Source organism: Dipodomys spectabilis, unplaced genomic scaffold, assembly GCF_019054845.1.
Source record: "Dipodomys spectabilis isolate Male_0828 unplaced genomic scaffold, ASM1905484v1 ptg000001l, whole genome shotgun sequence".
NCBI lineage: Eukaryota > Metazoa > Chordata > Mammalia > Rodentia > Heteromyidae > Dipodomys > Dipodomys spectabilis.
In genome coordinates this window covers 4805400-4831870 of record NW_024870678.1, presented here as the reverse complement: position 1 = coordinate 4831870, position 26471 = coordinate 4805400, and the positions used below count along the sequence as shown (strand labels likewise).

Below are 26471 nucleotides of genomic sequence, written 5' to 3'. Positions count from 1 at the left end.
GAAATTTTTCTATATGCAGTATATAAATCATAAGTGGGAAACAGTAGTCAATCAGCTACTTTCCTACCAAAGAAAGGCCTAGTGGCACAGGGAGGAGGGACAAGGTCCTGGAAGAATCTGACTGAGGATTATGCTGGGAGGAGGAGTAGGCTAATGGTAATGAACAGCTTTGGAAGAACAATGGGTATATTTTCCCATCACTGCTGTTCTCCCTATTTCAATTAGACAAATAGTATGTGCCCAAGGGACAGTGCTCCTGGGACAGGAACTACTACCACATAGTCCTTCCAGATAGAGTGTAATGAACCTCTGCTTTTTGTTATTATTTTGTTGTTATTGCTATTTGTTATCTGCTGCTATTGTTATTTAACCTTTTCACAGTTACATTACTGTTTCTGTGATACTTTTTTTGTAGATTCTCACTCATATCACTTGCTTTATGTTAGCTGTGCTGGGATGTATGTTGACAGGTCAGCACTGTACTGTTTCTAGAAAGTATGCATGCTTGTTTTGTGTACCAACCCCCTTCCCAGACAATACACATTATGTCTTCCCTATCCCTTCCACCAAATAGGAAATTTAGATATTCAGAAATTCTTTCTGACAATTGATCTATAGTGGTTTAGTCTAGATTTGGTTTTGCTAAATTTTTCTAATAGCAAAATTTTATTTTTACTATCCTCTAGCCCCAAGCAAAATTTCATATACTTGAGCTCCTTTGCCCTCCTTCATCTAGAGCTTTCTCTGTCCTAATGAAAACATAAATGGAAAGATCTTTTAGTTAGTTATTTAATAAACTTCCCATTGAATTTTGTAAGCTTCTAGGCATTCTGTTAGGAACTGTGCTATGGATGGTGGAGGTGATTGAGATACATAAAATATTCTAGAAATAATGTAGGTAAAGATATTTTTACCCAAAGTATACAATATTTTAATCATGTACTGTAATACTTAGGTTTACAAATTACTTTCTAATGTTCTGTGGCAAAATAGTTAATGGAATGCTTTTCTAATCTTATCTTAGATAAGTTCTATTGTCATTAGAATATTTAATTGACTTGCATTGTGAGTCTTGTGTTGGTTGTTAAAGTGTGTCTCAAGCCTAAACCTTATAATATGTTACATTTTAGGTCAGAAGACATGTCTTCATCTACATGGCATCTTTCCTTACCTCTATGTGCCATACGATGGTTATGGACAACAGCCAGAAAGCTATCTTTCTCAGATGGCATTCAGTATCGACAGAGCACTTAATGTGGCTTTAGGCAATCCATCTTCCACTGCTCAGCATGTGTTCAAAGTGTCATTAGTATCAGGAATGTAAGTATATGATAATCTTTTTAACATTTCTTTTTGTCTGTATTTCTTTTGCTGTTCTAACTAGAAGAAACTTTTCATTTGAAATATATATTGCACTCTTTTAAAACCTCTATTCTAACAAAACAATGGTAAATTTCTTTCTAAAACTTTTAAAATTATTGCAATGAAAGATAAATGGATAATAGTGGTAATTTGTTTTAACCTTTCTATTAATTTTTCCTGAAACTGTAGAAATTCATGGGATTCATTCCTGCTATCTTTTTGACTGGTTTATGTGTATCAGGCATTTTTCTAGAAACTTGATGTAGTAGTCAACATTGTAACCAGTATATGAGATAATTGGCATACAAAGAGAAAGATTTATTTTAGTTCATAGTTTCATAAGTTCCAGTCCATGATTAGTTGGCTCTGTTGCTTTGGTGAGACAGTACATAACTGCAAAAGCATGTAAAATATAGTAAAACTACTTCACTGAGAAAACCTTATTGCCCTATCTTCTTCTTGATCCTCCACTTCTCAGTTCTAATATTCAGAGAGAATGTTACTTTTGTGTGTGTCTATGTCTACTATCCTGAGGGTTGAACTCAGGACCTGTCACTGTCCCTGAACTTTTTTGTGCTCAAGGCAAACTGCTTTACGACTTGAGACACAGTTCCACTTCGGTCTTTTTTTGGAGATCAGAGTCTCACAGACTATCCTACCCAGTCTGGCTTTGAACCATGATCCTTAGATCTCAACCTCCTGATTTGCTAGGATTACAGGTGTGAGCCACTGGCACCCAGATTTTTTGTCTTTTGATGACAGCCATTTTAGCTGGGGTGAAGTGATTTTTTTTAAAGCTTTAAAAAATTACTTTATTGATGTTTTTGGGCGGGGAGAGGATGGGAGGGGATGGGAAGGGGAAACAAAGGAGGCGGCTACAATGCTTGATAAGAAATGTACTCATAATCTTGACCATGTAATTGTAACCCCTCTGTACAGTATTTTCACAATAAAAAAATACTTTATTGATGTTTTAGAGGTGATATACAGTGAGATTACCTTTACATATGTCAGGTGATAAGTACCTTTCTTTCCTTTTCCTTAGTATCATCTGTTCCCTCATTCTCTCTCTTTCCTTTCTTTCCATCTTCTCCACAAGTTGCTTGGTTCGCTTACATCAATGTCCAATGAAGTTGATGAGCCCCACTGCTATATATTTTTACTTGTTTTCCACTGATTCTCAGTGGAATCAGTGGAATCAGTGAAGTGATTTTTCATTATAGTTTTAATTTGCATTTCCCTGGTGATTATTGACCTTGAATATTTTTTCATGCATTTGTCATTTGTATATCTCTTGAGAAATATCCATTCAGATCACTTACTTTAAGTGAGCTATTTTGGTTGTTTTGTTGTTAGAGTTCCTTATATATTTTGAATATTAGTTCCTTCAGATGAGTAACTGTCAAACATTTTTCTCATTCTATAGGTAATCTCTTCCCTGTTGATTCCTTCATTTCCTTTTACTTTGATGTGCTTCTCTTAGTCATCATTTGCTTTTGCTACCTAGTATGGCAAACTAATGGATGCTGAAACTAATTCTCTAAAGGGTTTCTATTATATTTCCCTTAGTTTTATAGCTTTTAGTTTTGCATTTATGTTTTTGATACATTATGACTTATTATTTGTATATAATGAGAGATAGGCATCTAATTCCTTTCTCCTATAAAAGATACCTTGTTTTGCCAGCACCATTTATTGAAGATATAGCCTTTCTCTAGTGTCTGTTCTTGCTGCTTTTGTGAAAATTCAGTTGGTTGTAAATATATGGGTTTACTTGTTAAGTTCTTTTGTTCTACTCAATTTATCTGTATGATTATTTTTATTCCAGAGCCATTCTGCTTTGGTTACTATAGCTTTGTTGTAGGTTTTAAAGTTAGATATTGCGATGCCTTCAGCTTTGCTCTTTTGCTCAAGGTTTCTTTGATGATTTAGGAACTTTTGTTCCCTACAAATTTTAGGATTATTTTCTCTTTCTGTGAACAGTGTTTTTGGTATGGGGTTAGATATTGCATCAAATCTGCATATCACTTTGTGTAGTATAGGCACTTAAAAATACTAATTTTTCTAATCCATAGGGATGGCCTATCTTTTATTCCTTCCTTTCTTTTCTCTCCCCTTACTTTCCTCTCTCCTTCTGTTCCCTCCTCCATGACCTCCTCTTTGTCTTCTCTTTCTTCCTATCTCTCTTTGTATATGTGTTTTAATTTCTTTCATCAGTGTTTTGTAATTTTCATTGAAGAGATCATTCATATAGGTTAGATTTTATTTCTAGGGTTTTTTTTTTGTAGCTATGGGTGAATAGAATTGTTTTCACATTCATTCTCAGTAATTCCACTATTTGGTATATAATAGTGATTTTATATGCTAATCATATTCTAAACCTAACCTAGTCTTTTCTGATTTTTTTTTTCAGACTCTTAGATTTTTCTACATATCAAATCATTTCAGCCAGGTGCTGGTGGCTTACACCTGCAAACCTAGCTACTCAAGAGGCTGATCATGGCTCAAATCTAGCCAGGCAGGAAAGTCTGAAACTCTTATCTCTGATTAACCACCAAAAGCCAGAAGTGGAACTGTGGTTCAAGGGCTAGGATACCAGTCTTGAGTGAAAAAGCTAAAGGACACTGCCCAGGGTCTTGAGTTCAAGCTGCAAAACTGGCACACACAGGAAAAAAAACATCATTTCATCAGTAGTAATTTGACCTCCTTTTGAATTCTTTCCTCCTGTCTTATTGTTTGGGTAACACTGCCAGTTCTATATTGAATAAAATAGGTAAAAATAGACATCTTCGTCTTGTTTAGTAAGATGATTTCAGCTTTTTCCATTCTGTATTATGTAAGCAGTGAGCTAATCATATATGACCCTTCTGTACATGACCCCTACTGTACATTCTTCTATTTCCTTTCCTACAACCCTGCTCCCTTCTGCCCCCCGCCCTCCACAAGGCTAGCAGTCTACCACTTCAGTCGCAGCTCCACTTCCACATTCCATTTTATCATAATGGAGGTTAAGTCTTAAGTGCTTTTTCCCTATTGAGAGGATTATATAATTTATATAGTTCATCCTCTTGATGTGATATATTAATTTATGTACATTGAACCATCCTTGCATCCCTTAGCTAAATCGTAATTATAATGCGTAATCTTTTTTACGTGCTTTGTATTTAATTTATGAGAATTTTTGTTTATCAGAGATTATTGGTCTGTAGCTTGTTTTGTTTTAGTTTTGGCATGGGATAAGTTCTGTAGAATGATTGTGGAAGGATGGCTTCCATTTTAGTACTTTGGAGAACTTTGACAAGAATTGAAATTCTTTAAAAAAAATTTAAAAATTAAGCAGTGAAGCCATTCATCCAGCCATAGTTTTTCTCTTCGTTGGTAAATTTCATTATATGGTTATGATATGTTGAGATTTTCTATGTCCTCATAGTTTAATTTTGATAGGTTATATGTATCTAGAAATTTACCCATTCCTTTTACTTTTCCAGTATGTTGGCATGTTGTTACTCAGATTAGTCACTACTGGTCTTTGGATTTCTGTGATATTAATAATGTTTTCTTTTCATCTCTGATATTGTTTTTCTCTTCAAAAGTTCAACTCTTTAGGTCAGGCACCAGTGGCTCATGCCTAAAATCCTAGCTACTTTGAGATATCTGAGGATTGTGGTTTGAAACCAGCCGGGGCAGGAAAGTCCATGAGACTTCTTATCTCCTATTAACCACCAAAAGGTTGGAAGTGAAACTGTGGATCAAGTGGTAGCGCACTAGGCTCAAGCAGAAAAGGCCCAGGCCCTAAATTCAAGCCTCAGGACCAGCACATGTATGTGCGCATGGGCACACACACACATACACAACTCTTCATTTGGTTAATTTTTTTAAAGCCTATTTATTTCTTGTTATTTCACTAACTTTGGATTTGATTTTTTTTTTCTGGCTTTGTGAGTTACAAAATTAAGTTGTTAGTTTGAAATATTTTTTAAAGTAATCACTACTATCAGCTTCCCTCATACTATTGCTTTTGCTGTATCAAACAATTTTTAGTATGTTTACATTTGCATTGTTTTAAGAAATGTTTAAATTTTCATTTTGATTATTTTGAATAGCACATTACATACGTAAATATGTTTGCACACTTTCTATCAGTTTCTACTTTTAGTCTGTTGTGGTCAGGTAAGATATGTATGGTTTTGATTTTTCAAACTAGTTGAGACTTATTGTATAGCCTAACATATCATCTAACATAGTTGTTTTGTGACCTAACAATACCTGGATCATGAATGTGCATTCTGCATGAAATGTTGGATGAAATATTATATAAATGTCTATTCAGTCCATTTGGTCTACAATATAGGACAGTATTTATTTTTGGTATGTTAGATGGGATAGAAAATTTATCCATTGATAAAAGTCAGTTGGTGTAAGTCCCCAACTATTATTAGACTATCTCTCCTTTTAAATCTATTTATGTTTACTTTTTATAGGTGGATGATCTAGCATTGTGTACATATATATTTAAATTATTATTTTCTCTTTCAAAAATGATCTCTTTTTTATTACTGTTGCCTTGTCTCCTTTAACTTAAGAGCTAATATCTGCTTGCTTTTGCTTTCATTTGTATGGCATCTCTTTTTTCATATTTTTCCTTTTAGTCTGTTTGTCTTTACTTGTGAAGGGAGTTTCTACTAGAAAGCAGATTTATTGTTGCTTTATCTATGCTAGTCTATATCTTTTAATTAGGAAATTTAATTGGCTTATGTTATATGTTACTATTTGTAACCTGGGCATATTCCTTTTTTCTCTTACTGTTTTTCTGGTTGTTTTGTGTTTCTTTGTTCCTTTATTTTTCTCATTATTTATCTTGTGATTTAGTGTTTGTTGTATTGGTTACATTTGATTCTCTTCTTTCTTGTGTCTCTTCCCTGCTGCTGAGTTTTGTATGTTTGTGGGTATTCATGATAGTACCGGTTATCCTTTTTTTTTTTTTTTTTTTGGTTGTAGGCCTGGGCGCTGTCCCTTGGCTCTTCAGCTCAAGGCTAGTGCTCTACCACTTGAGCCACAACACCACTTCTAGCTTTTTCTGTGTTTGTGGTGCTGAGGAATCAAACCCAGGGCTTCAAACTTGCAAGGCAAGCACTCTACCACTGAGTGACCTTCCCAGCTCTTATCCTTTCATTTTTAGTTTAGACTTTCACCATGTATTGTAGTAGCTAGTGGTAAAGAGTTCCCCATTTTTGCTTGCTTTGAAAAGTGTTTCTTCTTCACTGACAAAAATAGTCTTGCTGGCAGTTTTTTCTTTCAGGATATTAAACATATCCCATTCTTTACTGGCTTCAATTTCTGCTGAAAAGTCTGCTCTTGTTCTAATGAAGATTCTCTTATATATGACTACTACTTTTACTGTTTTAGAATTTTCTCTGAGTTTAAACAGATTGACTATAATAGCCCACAGAGGAACTCTTATATTCATCAAATATATTAATGGTCATTTGAGTAGACCTATATCCCTTTTTTTCTTACAACTTCTACATTTTGTTATAAATCATAAGGTTTTAAGCAGTTTTGTTGACTTAGTTTTCTATGCTTTTTCTCTTTTCATATTAATTATTAATAAGATGACGCTTGCTTGTATAATGGTATCTTAGAGTTTTCAAAGAATTCTTTCCTTTTACTAAAAAAATTCCACCTAATTTATTTCAAAAGGCTTACTTTCAAGCTCAGAAATTCTTCTGCATGCTCAGCTCTTCTGTTGAGGATCTCAGCCATATTTTTAAATTTTCATTTATTATGTTTTTAACCTAGATGGTTAAGTTCTTTTTTAACAGCTCTATATATGCTTAATTTCTCATTTGTAACTTGAACTCTCTCCTAATTTCATTGAATTGCCTATTTTCTTTTATATCTCATTAGGTTTTTCTTAAAAGATTATTCTTGTGACTTCATTATCAGGCAGTTCATTTCCTTTTCTTTGTACTGTAGCTAGAGATTTATCCTGTTCTCTTTGAGACAGCAGGTTACCAAGAAACACAGTATTTCCTAGTATAGAGAGTATGGCTAAATGAGCTGTTGGACAACAGTACTTCTTGTAGACACATAAGGTTCATTGAGAATGTGTTTGCTCCTAAGAGGCCTCAGTGGGAGAATCACTCAGGACAAGATGCTTGTTTCTGAGTGAATGGGTGAGTAAAAACAACTCTTGATTAGAGTCATGATGACTGTGATTAAGATAGAAATGGTTTGTTTGTTCTTGTGCTTGTCAAGGTGATAGTGCCTCCTTGTATTGTTTGTTTTGTTTTGTTTTACTGGCTCTGAGGTTTGAACTTGGGGCTTTATACTTGCTTGCTAGGCAGGATCTTTTAATTGCTAGAGCCAGAATTATATGGTATTTGTGCCCAGTCCTAAGGCTTGAACTATGGCTTGGGCACTGGTCCTGAGATTTTTTTACTCAAAGCTAGCACTCTTTATCACTTGATCCATTTCCAGCTCTCAAAAATAACTACCAAAAATAGTTAATTGGAGATAGGCTTTTCACAGGCTTTCCTGCCTGGGCTGGCTTTGAACCATGATCCTCAGATTTCAGCATCCCAAAATGATATTTCTAAATCTCTAAAAAGTACTTAAGTATTTCACATGTTAACCTTTGGAAAGTTTAATGGAAAAGTCTTGGGTATTTTAAACTTACTTTTGGTATATTAAATACAATGAGTTATACTAGCTGAGCTTAAGTAGGACAATAAGTTGGATTATTTTATCTTTGAATGATGGAAATCATTTTAAAATTTCCGTTTCTTATTTTCCAGGCCTTTTTATGGGTATCATCAGAAGGAAAGACACTTTGTGAAGATCTATCTTTATAATCCTGCAATGGTGAAAAGGTACAAAGATAAATAAAAGCAAATAACTATCACTTAAATATATCATGGAATGTTCATATATGTGTAGAGAAAGAAGCCATGTCTTGCCATGTCTTGGATTCTAAAGATGCTATTTTAAAGTTAGAAAGATGTTATGATTCCCAGCTACTTATTTCCTGTCTTAGAATGTGGAGAGTTTATACAAGTATGTAATATAGTCATTATTATGTTACTGCCTTAGCCAGAAGAAATGCTCAGTACAAAAAACAAACTTATTTAATAATGAGAAATTTATAAAATTGAGACTACTAGATGTTAATGAAATTTTATATCTTAGATTTTTTTGGGGGGGGAAGGGGTCCGGTCGTGGGGCCTGAACTCTGGGCCTGGGCGCTGTCCCTCAGCTCTTCAACTCAAGGCTAGCGCTCTACCACTTGAGCCACAGCGCCACTTCCGCTTTTTTCTTTTTGCTTATGTGGTGCTGAGGAATCGAAGCCAGGGCCTCAGGCATGCAAGGCAAGCGCTCTACCACTGAGCCACCTTCCCAGCCCCTATATCTTAGATTTTTGATGTTGTTGGTGTGGTTGGCTTTTTTTTCTTCCCCTTAATCATTCTATTCCTCTAGTTTATTTCAATTACATTAGATTACTGAGAGCAGATTCACAGATTTTTTTCCCCCTCTGTGGTGAAAAACCAATGTAAAATCAGCCTTGGAGGAGTGCTGAATATTGCTCTTTTTAGAATATTTACTTTTCAGTAGATACTGGGTTTGAAAATTGAGCTAAACAGTAAAACACAAACCATATATTTTCCTAGAGTATATTAAAGACTTATGAGAGTCAAATCTACCAATCACATGAGACTTAATTTAGATTAAACCAGTTAAGTATTTGGAATTATAGCCCAATGATGGTTTTCCTCTGTGTAAAACATGTAAAATCTGGTTTTCCTACAGTTTACCCAACCTTCCCCAAAATAGCATATTCCATAGAGGGTACAAAAATTTTTAACTTTCTAATTAGAGTCTGATACACATTACATTTGGGGAGTTAGAATACTTAATAGAATACTTGAAGTCAATCCTTACGTTTTCTTAACCATCTCATACAACAATGGTAAGAAGTAAACCTCACCTGGGCACCAGTGACTTATAACTATAGTGCTAGCTACTGTAGAGATTGAGAGCAGGAGAACTGTGGTTCAAGGCCAGCCTGGGTAGAAAATCCGTGAGACTCCATTCATTGGAAAGAAGCTGGGTGTGTTAGTGCACACTTCTCATTAAGCTAGGATGGGTAACCTAAAAAATAGGTAGATTTGTGGTTTAAGCTTCCTGTTTGAGCCTGGGCAAGGAAGAAAGACTCTTTCTCAAAAACAATCTGCAGCAGGTGCTGGTGGCTCACACCTATAATCCTAGCTACTCAGGAGGCTGGGATCTAAGGATACATGGTTCAAAACCAGCTGGGGAGAAAAGTCCCTATCAGACTCTTATCTCCAATTAACTACTTAAAAACTGGAAATGGAGCTGTGGCTCAAAGTGGTAGAGTTCTACCCTAGCCCAGGGACAGCACCCAAACCCTAAGTTCAAGCCCCCCCCCCACCAAAAATAAATAAACAGCACACATATATAAAGGAATGAAGTCATAGCTCAGTGGTAGAGCATACACATGTGTGCACACACACACACACACACACACACACACACACACACACACACACACAGAGGCTCAGTGCTAGAGCACTTGTCTAGCAAGCATAAGGCCCTAAGTTCAAAACCTAGTTCACTAAAAGCAGAATAAGAAGTATATATTGTCTTTCCCCTTTTTATCTACAACATCACAAAGTATGTTAGAGTATGAATCATGAATAAAATTTGGATGTCTTTTACAAATAGGCTACTAGCCGGGCGCTGGTGGCTCACGCCTGTAATCCTAGCTACTCAGGAGGCTGAGATCTGAGGATCGCGGTTCAAAGCCAGCCCGGGCAGGAGAGACCGTGAGACTCCTATCTCCAATAAACCACCAGAAAACCGGAAGTGGCGCTGTAGCTCAAGTGGTAGAGCGCTCGCCTTGAGCTGAAGAGCTGAGGGACAGCGCCCAGGCCCAGAGTTCAAGCCCCACGACCGACAAAAAAAAACAAAAACAAACAAAAAAAAGATACAAATAGCCTACTGTAATTCTTTAAGTATGAATGTAGAAGAGGTTTAATTGAAATGTCTTAGGTATTTTTAAATTTTTTTGTAGTTTGCTTGCAGCTGTAGAAATTAAATACTTTGTAAACTATTCCCAGTAAGTTTGTTTTAAAATATATAGTTGGTCACTGTGTTGGTCTGAGCCCACCTGATTTATTGATGGATTTACTGATTTATTTATTTTTTACAAATATTTATGAAGAACACATTATCTGATGCATCATAGATACTCCTGGGTAAAGTAATAAGCAGAGTTTTGGTTCCTGCCCTCTAGGAAGTTAAAGCAAACAGGGAAGTCAGAATAAACTAAACCTCAGTGGTGCAATAAAAAAATGACACATGCTATGAAGCATGGGGCGCTAATAAAAGAAAACACTTTCTACAGTTTGATTACTTATATATATTTAATATGTATATTAGTCATTTGAATTAGAATATTTAATATCTAGTAAAGGTCCAGACTCCCAAACTAGATTGCATGTATTTAAAATCTAGCAAGATACTTAACCTTTATACATTTCCTTCCTTATCTAAGTAGGATTGATGTCAGTAGACATTGTTCTGATGATTCCATGTATTAATATCTGTAAATCACTCAGAATAGTACTGGACACATTATAAAAGCTTTGTAAGCTGCATGTGGTGAAACATGCCTGTAATTAATCCAGCAGTAAGGAGGATCTGGGGTTTGAGGCCAGCCTGGACTACATAGTAAAGGCCTAGAGGGATGGATGGATAGAGGTAGATAGACAGCTAGATATCTATAAGTGTTAGCTATATCTTACATGTAATATATTAGAAGTATGACTTAAATCTCATTCTCCTAAGTCCTTTCCCTAAAAGTGGTCACATTTAAGTTTGCTATACATCCTCCTTTACACTTTAAATCATGTCTAGATTACTTGTACAATGTAACTATGCAAATAGTTAATAAGAGGGGGAAAAGTACATGTTCAGGGCAGATGCAATTTTTCCCTTTTAGAGTTTTTTACTTATATTGGTTGAGTTTGTATATGCAAAATCTCCAAATATGGGGGACTGATTATGCTTGGTCATTTGTTAGGATCATTACTTCCCTTCTTCCTGAACTGTACTCTTTTCATCACACTAAGGAACTTGTCTAAACTGTGAGATTTGAATTTCTTTTCTGACTAAGATTTTCTTCTTTGCCCTCCCTCCCTCCCTCCCTCCCTCCCTCCCTCCCTCCCTCCCTCCCTCCCTCCCTCCCTTCCTCCATTCCTTCCTTCCTTCCATCCTTCCTTCCTTTTTGGTGCTAGTACTGGGACTAGAATTCAGGATCTTATGCCTGTGTTCAGCTTTTTTATTCATGGATGGCACTCATCTCTTGAGTCACTCTTCTAGTTCCTAAAATTTTCTTTGGAGATATGCACAGTTTGAGTATATAAAAATCTGAATATTTTAGTAAAATTTACTGTGTTATATACCTATCATTGCTTCTTTCTTTTTTTTTTGGTCAGTCATGGTGCTTGAACTCAGGGCCTGGGTATTTTCTCTGAGCATATTCTCTCAAGGCTAGTGCTCTACTACTTTGAGCCACACTACCACTTCTAGTTTTCTAGGAGTTAACTGGAGAGAAGTGTCTCATGGACTTTCCTTCACAGGCTGACTTTAAACCCCAATCCTCAGCTCTCAGCTTACCTGAGTAGCTGGGATTACAGGTGTGAGCCATTGGCACCTAGCCTGGCTTTGTTTGTTTGCTTTATTTATTTTTTTCTTGGTCTCTGTCCCTGAGTTACTTTGTTCTGCCTGTTTTATGGCTTTAACTTCTTTGTCCCCACTACTTCTATCTCATTTTGTAGAGTCCTTCATTTTCCTTTCTGTCTTCTGTATCTTCTCACTTTCATCTGCTAGCTGAAATCACCAATTATAATCTATTTGTTTATTGTCCCACAGATAAACTGTAGTTTCTGCAAGAGAAAAAAATTAGATTTTTGTCATGATCTTCAATTTCTAGATCCTTCCTTACCCTGCTTTTTTCTACCTTTTTATTGTTAATAATCTCTTTCCCATTTTTCATTTTTTATTCTCTTTACTCAAACATTAAACCTCTATCAAGACCTTTCCCTGTACTTTATAGTAAAAATAGCCACCATTTTAGCACAGTGATTCTGGAAATCACTGAAGATTCGACTTTTTACAGTCAAAATGTTTTTATGACAGTATTAATGTGTATTTCTGGGTGCAAAAAATAAAGAATGAGGGCATCCAAGTAAGAAAAAGTTTGATTTAGGGGCTGGGAAGGTGGCTCAGAGGTAGAGCGCTTGCCTTGCATGCATGACGCTCTGGGTTCGATTCCTCAGCACCCATAAGAAAAAAGAAAAAAGCAGTGTCGCTGTGGCTCAAATGATAGAGTGTTAGCCTTGAACTGAAGAGCTGAGGGACAGCACCCAGGCCCAGAGTTCAGGCCCCATGACCGGACCCTCCCTTCCTCCCCCACCCCAAAAAAAAGGAAAAAGGTTTGATTTGAGCTTCAGTTCTTCTCTTTCTTATTTGTGTGATTTTTAAAATGACAATTAAAATGTATAATTTATATTTTTATTTTTAAAATGGGGATAATAGTCTCAAAGGTTTGTAGTGAGGAACTGAGATTAAGCATTTAAAGAACTTTGTATAGTGTCCAGTATATTCTGCCCCAAAATGTTAGTGTCTTACTTAGTATTAATAAAATTATTTTTATCATAATCTTTGTTCACATCACTATACTAAATCCCAGTATTTCTACTTCTAAAAATGTTTATTCTTATTTTCTCCCAAAACATACTAACTAAATCAAAACAGTATTTTTTTCTTTAATTTCTCACTATTTAAATAATCATAGTACAACCCACTGTTGCTAAGGACAAAAATCTGTTTTCCTCCATTCCTTTTCTTACTCATCTTCAACATCTGGTTAAGTCATCAGGGCCTGACCATCATAAACGTACAGGTTTCAAGAATCAGTATATTGTCATGATCCTCTTTCAGTTACCATCTTAATTTTTTCACAGTGGCCTCTTGACTTGCTTCTCCACTTTTGTGAATTCTCTAGCTAATGTGACCATTTCACTTTCTTAGAGTTTACTTCTCAGATCAATGCCACTACCTTTTGAAATGTCTTATAGGCTCTGTAGAATCTGGCTTCTATTATTTTTGTAACCTCTTCAGCTGTTGACACACTAGGTTATAGTCTTTATGTTTTCTCTTTCTGAACATGCCATGTCTTCTTGTAATCCTTGTGCAGTTTTATTTACATGAAATACTCTCCCTTCTGTTCAGAAACAGATGAATATCTGCTTCATTTAATATCCTACTTAGCCTTCTTTCCAAGAAGGCATTTAAAGTAGCTATGAGCCATTGGCGCACTCCTATATCTTAGCTACTCAGGAAGCTGAAATCTGAGGATCACGGTTCAAAGCCAGCCTAGGCAGGAAATGTCAAGACTCTTAACTCTAAGAAATCAGCAAAAAAGCCAGAAGTAGAGCTCTGGCTCAAGTGGTTGAGTGTTAGCCTTGAACAACAACAAAAAAGCTCAGGGACAGCTCCCAGACCCTGAGATCCAGACTAGCACAAAAGGAAGAAGAAGGAGGAGGAGGAAGGGGGGGGGGGGAGATGGCAAGAGAGAGAGGAGGAGGAAGAGGAAGAAGGAGGCTTTGCAGCAACACTATCTTTTCTTTTCACTCCTATCTGACTTGGCATTCCTTCTAAGTTTCCTATACTTACCTTGCAGAGTATTTGAGCAGAAGGAGGAGGAGGGAGTGGGAGGGGAGAGGAAGAAGAGGAAGAGGAAGAAGGAGGCTTTGCAGCAACACTATCTTTTCTTTTCACTCCTATCTGACTTGGCATTCCTTCTAAGTTTCCTATACTTACCCTGCAGAGTACTTGTCTATTTATATTTGCCTATTTGTTATAGTCCCCTTTCATGAAGGAAAAAAAAAACTCAGGGAAGAAAGACATTAAATAGTAACACTTGTGAATGATAGGATTACGAGTAATATTTCTTCTGTTTTGGAAATCTTATATAGTATTTGCAAAGTTTTATAATTAAAATAAAATATTTTAATACCCTTCCCCGCTATAAAGTCAGATTTGCAGTTTGTTACCAAGACTGACCTTGAACTCAAGACTAGTCTGCCTCAGCCTCATGAGAAAACTTACAAGTGTATTCCACATATATTTTGAGGTTTTGACACTTTTAAATACAGTTGTTATTAACTGGGTTTAAATAAAAATGTTCTTGACCCTTAAATTTTTTGTAATTGAGTACATGCTGCTTACTTTAAAACTTTGGGTTAAATAAGTTTTTAACAAAATACAAGTTTATATAAACTTGAAATGAAAATTTTGTGTTCTAATAGATATTTATTCTCTATATTTACATAGTAGTTTCATTTATCATTTTAGAGAACATAATCATACTTTTTTTTAAAATTTAGGATATGTGAACTTTTGCAAAGTGGAGCCATAATGAATAAATTTTACCAGCCCCATGAAGCGCATATTCCCTACCTCCTACAACTCTTCATTGACTACAATCTTTATGGAATGAATTTAATAAACCTGGCTGCTGTCAAGTTCCGAAAAGCAAGAAGGAAAAGTAAGATTAATTTTCAGTTGAAACAAGTGTTATATAATTAATGACTTAATAATATATTCTTAAAAAATACCTGCTGAGTGGATAAAGAATAAAAAGAAATGCACAAAAATGGGATTTAAAGTTATCAGAAAAACCATCTCAAAAGAATTTTTTTTGTGATAACTTTATTGAGATACCAATCTCAATGGCTGAATCATACAATTCATTCATTCAAAGAAGATAATGTAAAGTTTTTCAGATTATTCATAGTTGTACAATCATCACCAAAAACTTATACTACTAAATGAATTGCTCTCTCTTTGTCTTTAGACTCTTGATGAAAGAAATAATCTAAAGTAGGATGTGATAGGCTTGGCTTTCTCTATAGGGAAAGAACTGAAAAGAGAAGGAAGATGGATGTAAGAATAGCAAAAAACGACAAAAAAAAAAAAAAAAAAAAAAGAACACGGGATTCAATCAGTGGCTCAGGCCTGTAATCCTAACTGCTCAGGAGGCTAAGATCTGAGAATCATGGTAAAGCCAGCATGGACAAGAAAGTACATGAGATGAGATTCTTATCCCCACTTAACAACAAAAAAGTAAAAAGCCAGAATTAGAGCTGTGGCTCAAGTGATAGAGCCCTAGCCTTGAGCACAAAAAAGCTGAGACAGCACTCAGGCCCTGAATTCAAGCACCATAAGCAACACACACACACAAAAAGAAAAAAGCAAGAGAAATGACTATTCATTGCATATCTTCTTTTTGGCAATGATAGTCCTTTAGGTATCCCTCCATTCTTCATGTCTCCATCTTTGTATGAGGATGGTATTTTACAGTGGAGAGAATTTTTTTTTTTTTTTGGTGCTAGCATTAGGGCTTGAACTCAGGGCCTGGAAGCTATCTCTTTAACTGTTCTGTTCAAGGCTAGCACTCTACCACTTGAGCCACAGCTCCTTTTCCAGCTTTTTGGTGGCTAATTAGAGATAAGAATCTCATGGGCGTTCCTGCTCAGGCTGACTTTGAGCCATCATCTTCAGATCTCAGCCTTCTGAGTAACTAGTATTATATGCATGAGACACTGGTGCCTAGCCAGTATAGGGATTTTAAGAGTAAAAGTTGAAGGAGCTATATTTCAAGACTTAATAAAGCTGTAATAATGAAAGCAGCATGCTATAAAAGGAAAGGGAAGATATACTGATAGAGCAGACTCGAGTCTGAAATATGTTGATACTTGAAATAGCTCCTAATTGGCTCACATAGTAACTTTGGCAAAGATACAGTGGTAATTGATTGGAGAAAGAAAAGTCCCATCAACAAATAGTGCTGGTATAATTGGACATCCATTTTCCAGAAGTTAAAAATAGAAGAGCTGAGATGTATACTTTATACATTTTAAAAATTAACTTAAAATGAGTTATAGACTTAATTGTAAAATGTAAACTACTAGATTTTTAGAAGAAAAGTAGGGAAAAAATCTGCCCAACTTGGAGTTTAAAAAACAAGTTTAAATACAGAAATACCTGAAGCATAATCTATGAAAGAAAAATTGTTGAGTTGGATTTTGTCAAAATTGAAAATGTTTGCTCTTTGAAATCACTGTTAAATGAGTGAAGAGCTGGACATAAGTGCCTATTCTTGCAATTCCAGCTACACTCATGTGATAACAACAGAATCTATAGTTAAAGGTAGATCCAAGGCCATTTTGAGTTGGCCTTGATAATTCCTGAAGTAAGTTTCTATCTGAAAAACTAAAAGCAATAAGACTAAGGGGACTTTATGCAAGATCCTCAGTTTAGTCTCTACTACTACGAATAGAAAAAGATCAAAAAGGTAAGCCAAAAGTAGAAATATATGTAAATTATGTATGTAATAAAGAATTATATCCTAACTATATAGCGAATTATGAAAAACTAACAATAAGAAAGTAAACAACACTATTAAAAATGGCCAGAAGGTTGTCTCAAACATTCCATCAAAGAAGAAGCTGCAAGAATGGCAAATACATAAAAAGATGACACTCATCATTATCTGTTATTAGAGAAATATGAATTTAAACCACAAAAGCTATCTCTACACACTTACTACAAATGGCTAAAATTCAAGACTAAGAACAACAGATCCTGACCAGTATGTAATTCCCATTCAGTGCTAGTGAAAAGCAAAGTGAAGTTTCATTTTGGAAGACAGTTTCACAGTTCTGAAAACAATGATATAACCCAGCAGATCTCATCTTAGATGTTTATCCAAATTATTTAAAATGTGGGTCTTATCCAACCTGAATAAAAATATTTCTAGGAACTTTATTGATAAGTCCTGAAAACATATATTGACCACTGAGCAATGGAATGCATACACTGTAATACTACTTAGTGATAAACTATTGACTTACACCATAACAGGAACATTTAAAGCGTTTAATACGTCAAAGAAGCCAGACTAGAAACAACAAGATACATGATTTCATTTATAGAACATTCTGGAAAATAAAACTATAGAAGTAGAAAACAGATTATTGGTGCTACATATTACAAAAGAAAGAGTGTTAACTGCAAAGAGAATGTGCAGGGGTACTTTTTTTTTTATTGTAAAAATACTATACAGAGGGTTACAGTTACATGAGTGAGGTAATGAGTACACTTCCTCTTGAACATTGTTACCCCCACCATTGTTTTCCCCCTACCATCCCCTCCCTCCCTCCCTTCCCCGAGGTTCTTTTTTTTTTATTGTGATTAAGTGATTACATAATTTCCGGAATTTCACAGTATTGTGGAATAATGATGCTCATTTAAAGTCACAAGTTCATTCTAACTTTCCTGGAGCAAATTGTCTATCACAGTCTGTAACATATAACGGTGTTCACATGTTATATACCATATATGTGATCAGCAGCATGGGGATATTTAGTAGTGGTTCAACCAGATGAGTGGGAGTTCTTTGTTTCTTAAGTCCTGTTAGTTTTGTCGTATCACCTAACATTTTGGATTAAAAAAAAAAAAAGTTATATTCCGTGTGATCTAGGATGTTCAAAAACACTCTTCAAACCCATAGAACTTCACTTCCATTATACTAAAGGCACATGATTAGGTTAGATTTCACCAGTAATTTGTTCATATTTTGTATCTTCTTTTATGATATGAGTAAGTCATCTCTGGTATGCTTTCCAAATATTCCAGTCTTATCATGAGGAGAACACTTTACAAATTCAGACTAGAGGCTATTTCACATAATACCACCTCACCGTCTGTCAAGATGGTGAAAAAAATAAGAAAAACCAGAGAAATAGACCTGAAAAAGACTAGGAAGATGTGACAACCCAGTGCAACTTGATACCCTTGATTGGAGCTTGGAACAGAGAGCTTTAGTGGCCAAACTTGAAATTCAAAGGAAGTTTGTAGTTTAATAGCAATCTTCCAGTATCAGTGTCTTTATTTACCACAGTAATACAAAATGCTAAAAAAATACGGGAAACTAGATGGAGTAGTATGTGGAGCTTTCTGTACTATTCTTGTATCTTTTCTGTAAACCTAAAGATTCTAAAAGTAAAAATGAAATAGTTAAAAAAGGTTATGGGGATAAAAAGAATAACAAGGTAGCTGTCAATGGCTGTCAAATGTCAATATCTGAGAACTGAAGGAAGACTAAAGAAGGATTTGCAGAGTATGTAGAGTAGGAAGAGGAGATAGTTTTCACAGGTAAAGTTTTTCCAGTAATGAAAAAGCATGAGAAATTTGAAGGTGGTTTTTTTTTTTTTTTTTTTTATCATGGGGCTTGAACTCTGGGCCTGAGCACTGTCCCTTAGCTCTTCAGCTCGAGGCTAGCGCTCTACCACTTGAGCTACAGCGCCACTTCCAACATGAGAAAATTTGGAATTAATAAAATATACATAAACCATTTATTTACAAAAGTTAAGTACTGGAGTGGAAATTATAAGAACTTTTTTCCCCAAAAAACATGAAAAGATTTTACGATAGAATCATGTGAAACTTAATTAGGAAAATTTAAAAGAAGGAAATTAAGAATATGATGAAATACAGATTTGCATCTTAATTAGATTAAGGTTTACACCTTAATTCAACATATGATTTTTTTTAAAGTAAATGAAATGCTGTGCTAAGTGTGGTAGCCCAACTACTTGGAGGTACAGAAAGGATAGCCACAACTTTTGAGCCAGCTGGGCCGAGAGTGTGAATTTGAAGCTAGTCCACGAGAAGTTGGCAAGACCATTTCACAAAAACAAAATACAAAAGGACTGAGTGTAGCTCCAAGTACTAAATTTTATCTGGGGAGGATTGTGAATTTAAGATTTTTTTTTTTTTTTTTTTGGTGGGTCATGGGGCTTGAACTCTGGGCTTGGGTGCTGTCCTTGCACTCTTCAGCTCAAGGCGAGTGCTCTACCACTTGAGCCACAGCACCACTTCCAGAATTTAAGATCTTTTGAGAGGATTTTTTTTCCCACTCACTCAGCTTTCTCTCACTAGAAAATTTAAATTTCCATAAGAGATCAGAGAAATTTATAGACTACTTCCAAAGTATAGTATTGTCTCCTCTACAAATGCAAATCAGATTATATTTGAATTTGCCCCAAGATTTCCTCCCTGATACTGCCATTATTTCTGGAATGCATTAAAGTATATTTTGAATCTCATGAAATTTCCATTAGAGTTTCAGTTGTCACCCATACAGAGTACCCTAGGAATTTAAAGTCTTAAAATTTATAATGCTTTATATTTCAAGTAAGATTCTATGCATACTTATCACAATAGAACATTTAAATGTATCATACTTTTATTGTACTATGAAAAGTTGTAATAACTTTTCCTTTATACCCATGTATTGCCAAAACTTGTTTTTCCTTTTAGTTTAAGAACATTATTCTTAGCTATGTATATGTTTTCTTCTGTGTGAGTCTGTGTGTGTGAATTTTTAAGACATAATTTTAGAACTAGCCACATAAGTTGTAAATTATTTTACTTAAGTGGTAATTATACAAATTAAAGAGGATATATTTAAATTTACCTTTATATTTCTAGATGGTGTATCCAATGCAACTGGATCATGCAAAGATCAGTCATCAGGAAATTCTCCAGCTAGTACTTTATTTCAATGGAAGGAAGAAGAAATACCAAGGTTAGTTAATGATGTCAAAGAAATGAACATTTTATATATACGTTAGTTGTGATTGAAATCAGTAGAATAATTAAAGTATGATCTTTTATTGAGTTCTAATCTTATAAGATTATTTAAACAAATCTCAATGTTTCGTATATTACAAGAAACCACAAATTTAAAACAGACCATAAAAATATACAGAAGGAATCAGGGATAGACTTTTTCTTAGCAGTGATTTTCATCTTATTCTAAAGATAAGATTGTAAAGATGATACAACTTATAAAATGGAAATCTTACAACTTTTCAAGTTAAGATTTTTTTTTTGGCCAGTCCTGGGGCTTGAACTCGGGACCTGGATATTGAACTTCTTTTGCTTGAGGCTAGCACTCTTCCACTTGAGCCACAGTGCCACTTCCAGCTTTTTCTGTGTATGTGGCACTAAGGAATTGAACCCAGGGCCTCATGCATGCTAGGTAAGCAGTCTACCCCTAAGCCACATTCCCAGCCAAGTTAAGAAATTACCATAATAGCAGTTTAAAAGAGAAATAGCACCTACTTTTAATATAAACAAACCCCCCAATTTTTAATATTAAGTATCTATGGAAACAAGTGCATTGACCTGCTGATTATGAGTAATATAAATTGTACTTTCTTTTGATTTTTATTGCTTATACTTTTTGTTGGAGATAAAATATTCCAAATGTTTAAATTTTCCTGCTATGCAGCAGACATGTAATCAGCAATCAGCACCTATTAAAATTATCCATCAGTAGCTTTATCTTTGTAAAATTTATGCTCTGAACCACATAATATTACCTAAGCTTTCTTGTGTTAGTTGAATACTGGTAGGATGGTTTTCTTTTTCTTTCATATATATACATATATATATATATATATATATATATATATATGAAATGGCTTTTTTAAAAATACATTTTTATTGTAAAAATACTGCACAGAGGGGTTACAGTTACATGAGCAAGGTAATGAGTACATTTCCTATCAAACATTGTTACCTCCTCCTTTGTTTTTCCCCTACCATCCCTTTCCTCCCTTCCCTCCCACCTCCATAACTACACTCCTCCTTCTCCCCCTTCCCCCCCACCTAAATTGTAAAGTTCAGTTTTCAACATAGTGTCTTGTACATATCATTGTTACAATGGGTGAACCTGTATCCCTATTTAAACATTTTGTTTTTTCCTTTCCCCTCCCCAAGTTAGAGAAGTATAGATACAAGATGCAGAGCACCGACATCAAATACCGAGAAAACGGGTTATACCGTGGGGAAGGAACATGCAAAGAAACAAACAAAAAATCACATAGTACATTATAAAAAAAATAGTAAGAAATAAGAAACCACTTGTGTCCCTGTCTTGGGGTTCATTTCACTTAACATCATCATATGGTCATATGTACATAGCTTTTTACCTTTTCTGCTTGTCCCAGACATATACTAGTTATTGCAAATAAGGGAAACCATAGGACCTGTGTTTCTCTGGGTCTGGCTTACTTCATTTAATACAATTTTTTCCAAGTCTTTCCATTTCTTAACAAATGGGGTGATGTTATTCTTTCTGATGGAGGCTTAAATTCCGTGTGTGTGTGTGTGTGTGTGTGTGTGTGTGTGTGTGTGTGTGTGTGTGTGTGTGTGTGTATAATCTCACATTTTCTTGATCTATTCATCTACTGAGGGGCATCTGGGTTGGTTCCATATCTTAGCTATGGTAAATAATGCTGCAATAAACATAGTCTTGCTGGTAGCTTTAGTGTGTTCTTGTTTGTGAACATTTGGGTAAATGCCCAAAAGTGGGATTGCTGGTCATAGGGGAGCTCTATGTGGAGCCTTTTGAGGAACCTCTATACTACTTTCCAAAGTGGTTGAACAAGTTTACACTCCCACCAAGAATGCAGTAGGGTTCCCTTCTGTCCACATCCCCTCCAGCATCTGTTGTTATTAGAGTTTTCTTTATTATAGCCATTCTAACTCAATGTTGTTTTGATTTGCATTTCCTTTATGGCTAGAGAGGTTGAGCATTTCATAATATAATTCATCACATCAACAAGAGCAAGGATAAGAACCACATGGTTATCTCAATAGATGCAGAAAAAACACTTGACAAGATCCAACACTCCTTTATGATGAAGGCTCTGGAAAAACTAGGAATCCATGGAACATTCCTCAATATAATAAAGGGTGTATATGACAGACCTACAGCAAGCATTATACTTAATGGCGAAAAACTAAAGCCATTTCCTCTAAATTCAGGAATAAGACAAGGATGTCCACTCTCTCCACTTCTCTTCAATTCAGTATTAGAATGCCTAGCTACAGCAATAAGTCAAGATGCAAACACAAGGGGGATCCAAATAGGGAAAGATGAGGTAAAACTCTCCCTGTTTGTAGATGACATGATCTTGTATTTAAAGACTCCCAGGGATTCCACTCCCAAATTACTTGAGCTTATTTGAAACTTTGACAAAGTAGCAGGGTATAAAATTAACCCTCAAAAATCAATGGCTTTTCTGTATGCCAATAATGAGAAGAGCGTGGCTGAAATCAGGAAAGCAACTCCCTTTGTAATAGCCCCACAAAAAATAAAATACCTAGGAATTAATTAAAGAAGTGAAGGACCTCTATGATGAAAACTTTAAAAACCTGAAAATGGAAATCAAAACAAAACTTAAGAAGTGAAAAAACCTCCCATGCTCCTGGATTGGAAGGATCAACTTGTAAAAATGGCAATACATCCCAAGGCCATCTACAAATTCAGTGTGATAACCTATCAATATTCCAACCTCATTCTTCAAGGAAATAGAAGATGTAATCCAAAAATTCATATGGAACAATAAAAGACCCCGAATAGCTAAAACGATCCTCAACAGAAAGAACAGTGCTGGAGGAATATCAATAACAAATTTCAAACTCTACTACAAAGCCATAATAATCAAAACAGCTTGGTAATGGCACTAGAATAGACCTGAGGACCAATGGAATAGAATTGAAAACCCAAAAATGAACCCACAGACCTATACCCACCTAATCTCTGATAAGGGAGCTAAAAAAATAGAATGGAAGAAAGACAGCCTCTTCAATAAATGGTGCTGGCAAAATTGGTTAAATACCTGTAAAATTAAAGGTAGATCCTTCTATATCACCCTGTATCAGAATCAACTCCAAATGGATCAAAGACCTCGAAGTCAAAGCAGATACCCTGAAAACATTACAAGATGGAATAGGAGAAACCCTAGGTCTTCTTGACACAGGCTGAAGTTTTCTTAATAGAGACTCAGAAACACAACAAATTGAAGAAAGGTTGGACAAATGGGATTGCATGAAGCTGCAGAGCTTCTGCCTGGCCAAGGACATAGCTAGCAAGATCAATAGAAAGCCCACGGATTGGTGACAAGATCTTCACTAGTCATACAACGGATAAGGGTCTCATATCTAAAATATACCTGGAACTCAAAAAATTAAATCCCTCAACAACAAATCCTCAAAGAAGCAATTGCCTAATAAATAAGTGGGCTAAAGAGAAACTTCTCTGAATAAGAATGGCTAATGGACATAGGATGATTTTCTTCTTTTCACTATATATGTCATTAAATACTTTTTGTTCAGTATTTTTAATGAAAAATGCAAGGATACAGGAGTGTTTAGTTAAATTACTATTTTTTGTTTGACTTTTTAATTTTATAGTAAGAAAAGACTCATTTATTGTCAGTTGAACATAAACTATCATAAAAATATTAATATGGTGAGTCATACAAATAATCCCAGTACTCAAGGAGGCTGAGGCAGGAAGTTCAAGACTTAGAAGCAGGCTTGAGTTCCATAGGGAAACCCTATCTCAAAAAAATAAGCAAAGCAAATTTGTTTAGAGCTTAGCTTATGTAGTTTCAAATCTCTGGTATGTATTTGACAGGATTTCCATGATATGAAATTTCTTGGAGTTTTATTATGCCTGAAGTTAAGGAAGGATCTCATTAACAATAGAAATACATTGTTTCATGACTGAATATTAATACTTAAAGACTTCAAATAATATGGATAGTGACTCTTGATTCTGCTTATTAACAAGGGTCAGGACTTTTTGATAAACATTCACACATACTAAGTTTCTTCCCATATGTAGTGGAATTGTTTTTGTAATCATGCAGTAGAGTCTTGATATCGAAGAGATTGCTGTTGAGGAAAAAGCAATTATGCTCAGGATTTAATTAAATTAACAGATTCGTCATTTTTAGCTTGAGAGTTTTACCATAACTTACCTTGCTTTATGGGAACCATCTGATTATTATTGTTATTGTTGTTGTTGGTGGTGGTGGTGGTGGTGGTGGTCATGGGCTTAAACTCAGTCTGGGTGCTGTCCTTAGCTCCTCAGCTGAAGGGGAGCACTCTACCACTTGAACCAAAGCACCATTCTAGTTTTCCTACTCATATCTTTGTTTATATGAGTAGGAAAACTAGAAAAACTAGACAAGTTACTCAGAATTAATAAGTATAAGAAGATATACATGTATATGCAAACATTCAGCTTTTCTTATATATAAATAAGAGATGATGTCAGGATTTTACCATAAATCAGTATTCTCGTTTCTTAGTTTCATTTCTGTCCTCAGTGCGGGCACCTCCATCTAATTGTGTTTTATTTAGCATTAAAGAATTATTTTTCTTTTTTTTTTAATTTTATTTTATTTGTGAACATACTGTACAGAGGGGTTACAATTACATGGGCAAGATAATGCATACATTTCTTACCAAGCATTGCAGCCTCCTCCTTTGTTTACCCTTCACCTCCCTTCCCAGCCTCCCCCCTCCCCCCCACCCAATCATACCCCCCAGAATTATTTTTCTTTATATCCCTTTGCCAATATTATTATAATGTCCAAAACAAATAACTACTCCATTGTAATGAGATGAGATTATTAAGTCAGCAGCTCTCCTCAACTTACTTTTTAACACAGTGGAAATTATATATCATGGCTTTTGGAGTTACTTGTCAAACTGTTAAATCTATAAAAGTCAGGAATCTAACTGTAATATTCTCAACGTTGGCTATGCTTGAGAATGATATGGAGAAATTATTAAAATTGTAGCTGTCTGAATTCCGATGATTAGTAGGTCTCTTATGTTCATTTTGAACATGTTAAGCTATAAAATGTTAAGACAGGTGTAATTGTATAATTCCCATTGTACCGTTTATCTCCCTTTAATGACTAAAGTGAATGGTTTACGTACATTTGACGATTCAAATTTTTTTAATTTTATTTTTAATATATATTTTTATTGTAAAGATACCATAGAATGGTATTACAGTTACATGAGTAAGGTAATGAGTACATTTCCTATAGAGCATTGTTATTCCCGACAATTCAAATTTTTTTACTCACATCTATTAGAAACAAATTTTTAGTTCTGAAAACTTATTTTCTTTCTCTGAGAACACTTTTGTCCTGATCTGACATGGTAGTGAACACCATAATCCTGGCACTCAGGTTATTGAGTCAGAAGGATCTCAAGTTCAAGGCAAGCTTGGTCTACTTAATGAGACTGTCTCAAACAAATAAAATTCTTACTGTACAATTAACTTGTTTTAATGCTCCTATTCATCCTTTGTCACAAAAGAACTACTCTTGGAATATTTATTCTTGATAATTGCAATGTAATTCTTCCAGATGATAACTTTTTGTAGTATAATGAAGAAAGTTGACCATAAACTATTTTATCTAGAACTTCAATGCCTGGCATGGCAAAGTAGATTCTGTTAAATTATGTGACTAAGGGACCTATAATTTTTTTTTTATTATTTAAAAGGGTGTATTGTGATAAGTTTTCTAACACCTCTTATCTCTCTATCAGCTCTACTAATGATGTGTGTGTGTGCACATGCGTGTGTGGCTGTGTATGGCTGTGTGTATACATACACATTTGTACATATATATTTACTTGAATTGTAAAAATTTTGTCATTTAATGTTTATTATTGTTATCATTATTTTGGGGTCTGTGGATCAAATGTATAGCTTCTCACATGCTAGGCTAGTACTGTACTACGGAGCTACGCACCATACTTTAAAACATTTTATTTCTAGCTTTGAATCATAATTTCTTTAGGGATAGATAATAGAGCTGTGATCTTCCTAATAGGTATGTCTTAAAATATTAAAAATGTTTAAAATTGAAAATTAATGTAACATACCATTACTTTCTTTCAAGTAGAATCATAGATCTTCCTCTTACATTTGGTATTCATTTAGAAAATCTAAGCTTTTGAATGAGTAACTTGGGACCCATGCTACATGTTCATCGATTCTAGCCAGCATGGAAAATTATGTAATACCTTACTAATCTTCCCTGTAGTGCCTCTGAGAGAGGATGAGGAAAGAA

At 35.0% G+C, this 26471-nt stretch overlaps 1 protein-coding gene across 4 annotated transcripts in view; it reads left to right on the top strand.

Moving 5' to 3' along the window:
- Positions 1–26471, top strand: part of Rev3l (REV3 like, DNA directed polymerase zeta catalytic subunit) — a 151580-nt gene that overhangs the window by 40853 nt on the left and 84256 nt on the right. For all 4 annotated transcript variants that reach the window (XM_042689028.1, XM_042688971.1, XM_042689046.1 and 1 more), the window contains exons 2-5: positions 1131–1320; positions 8160–8234; positions 14835–14995; positions 20005–20101. In XM_042689028.1, the coding sequence (XP_042544962.1) occupies positions 1131–1320; positions 8160–8234; positions 14835–14995; positions 20005–20101 (523 nt within the window). The remainder of the gene's footprint in view (positions 1–1130; positions 1321–8159; positions 8235–14834; positions 14996–20004; positions 20102–26471) is intronic.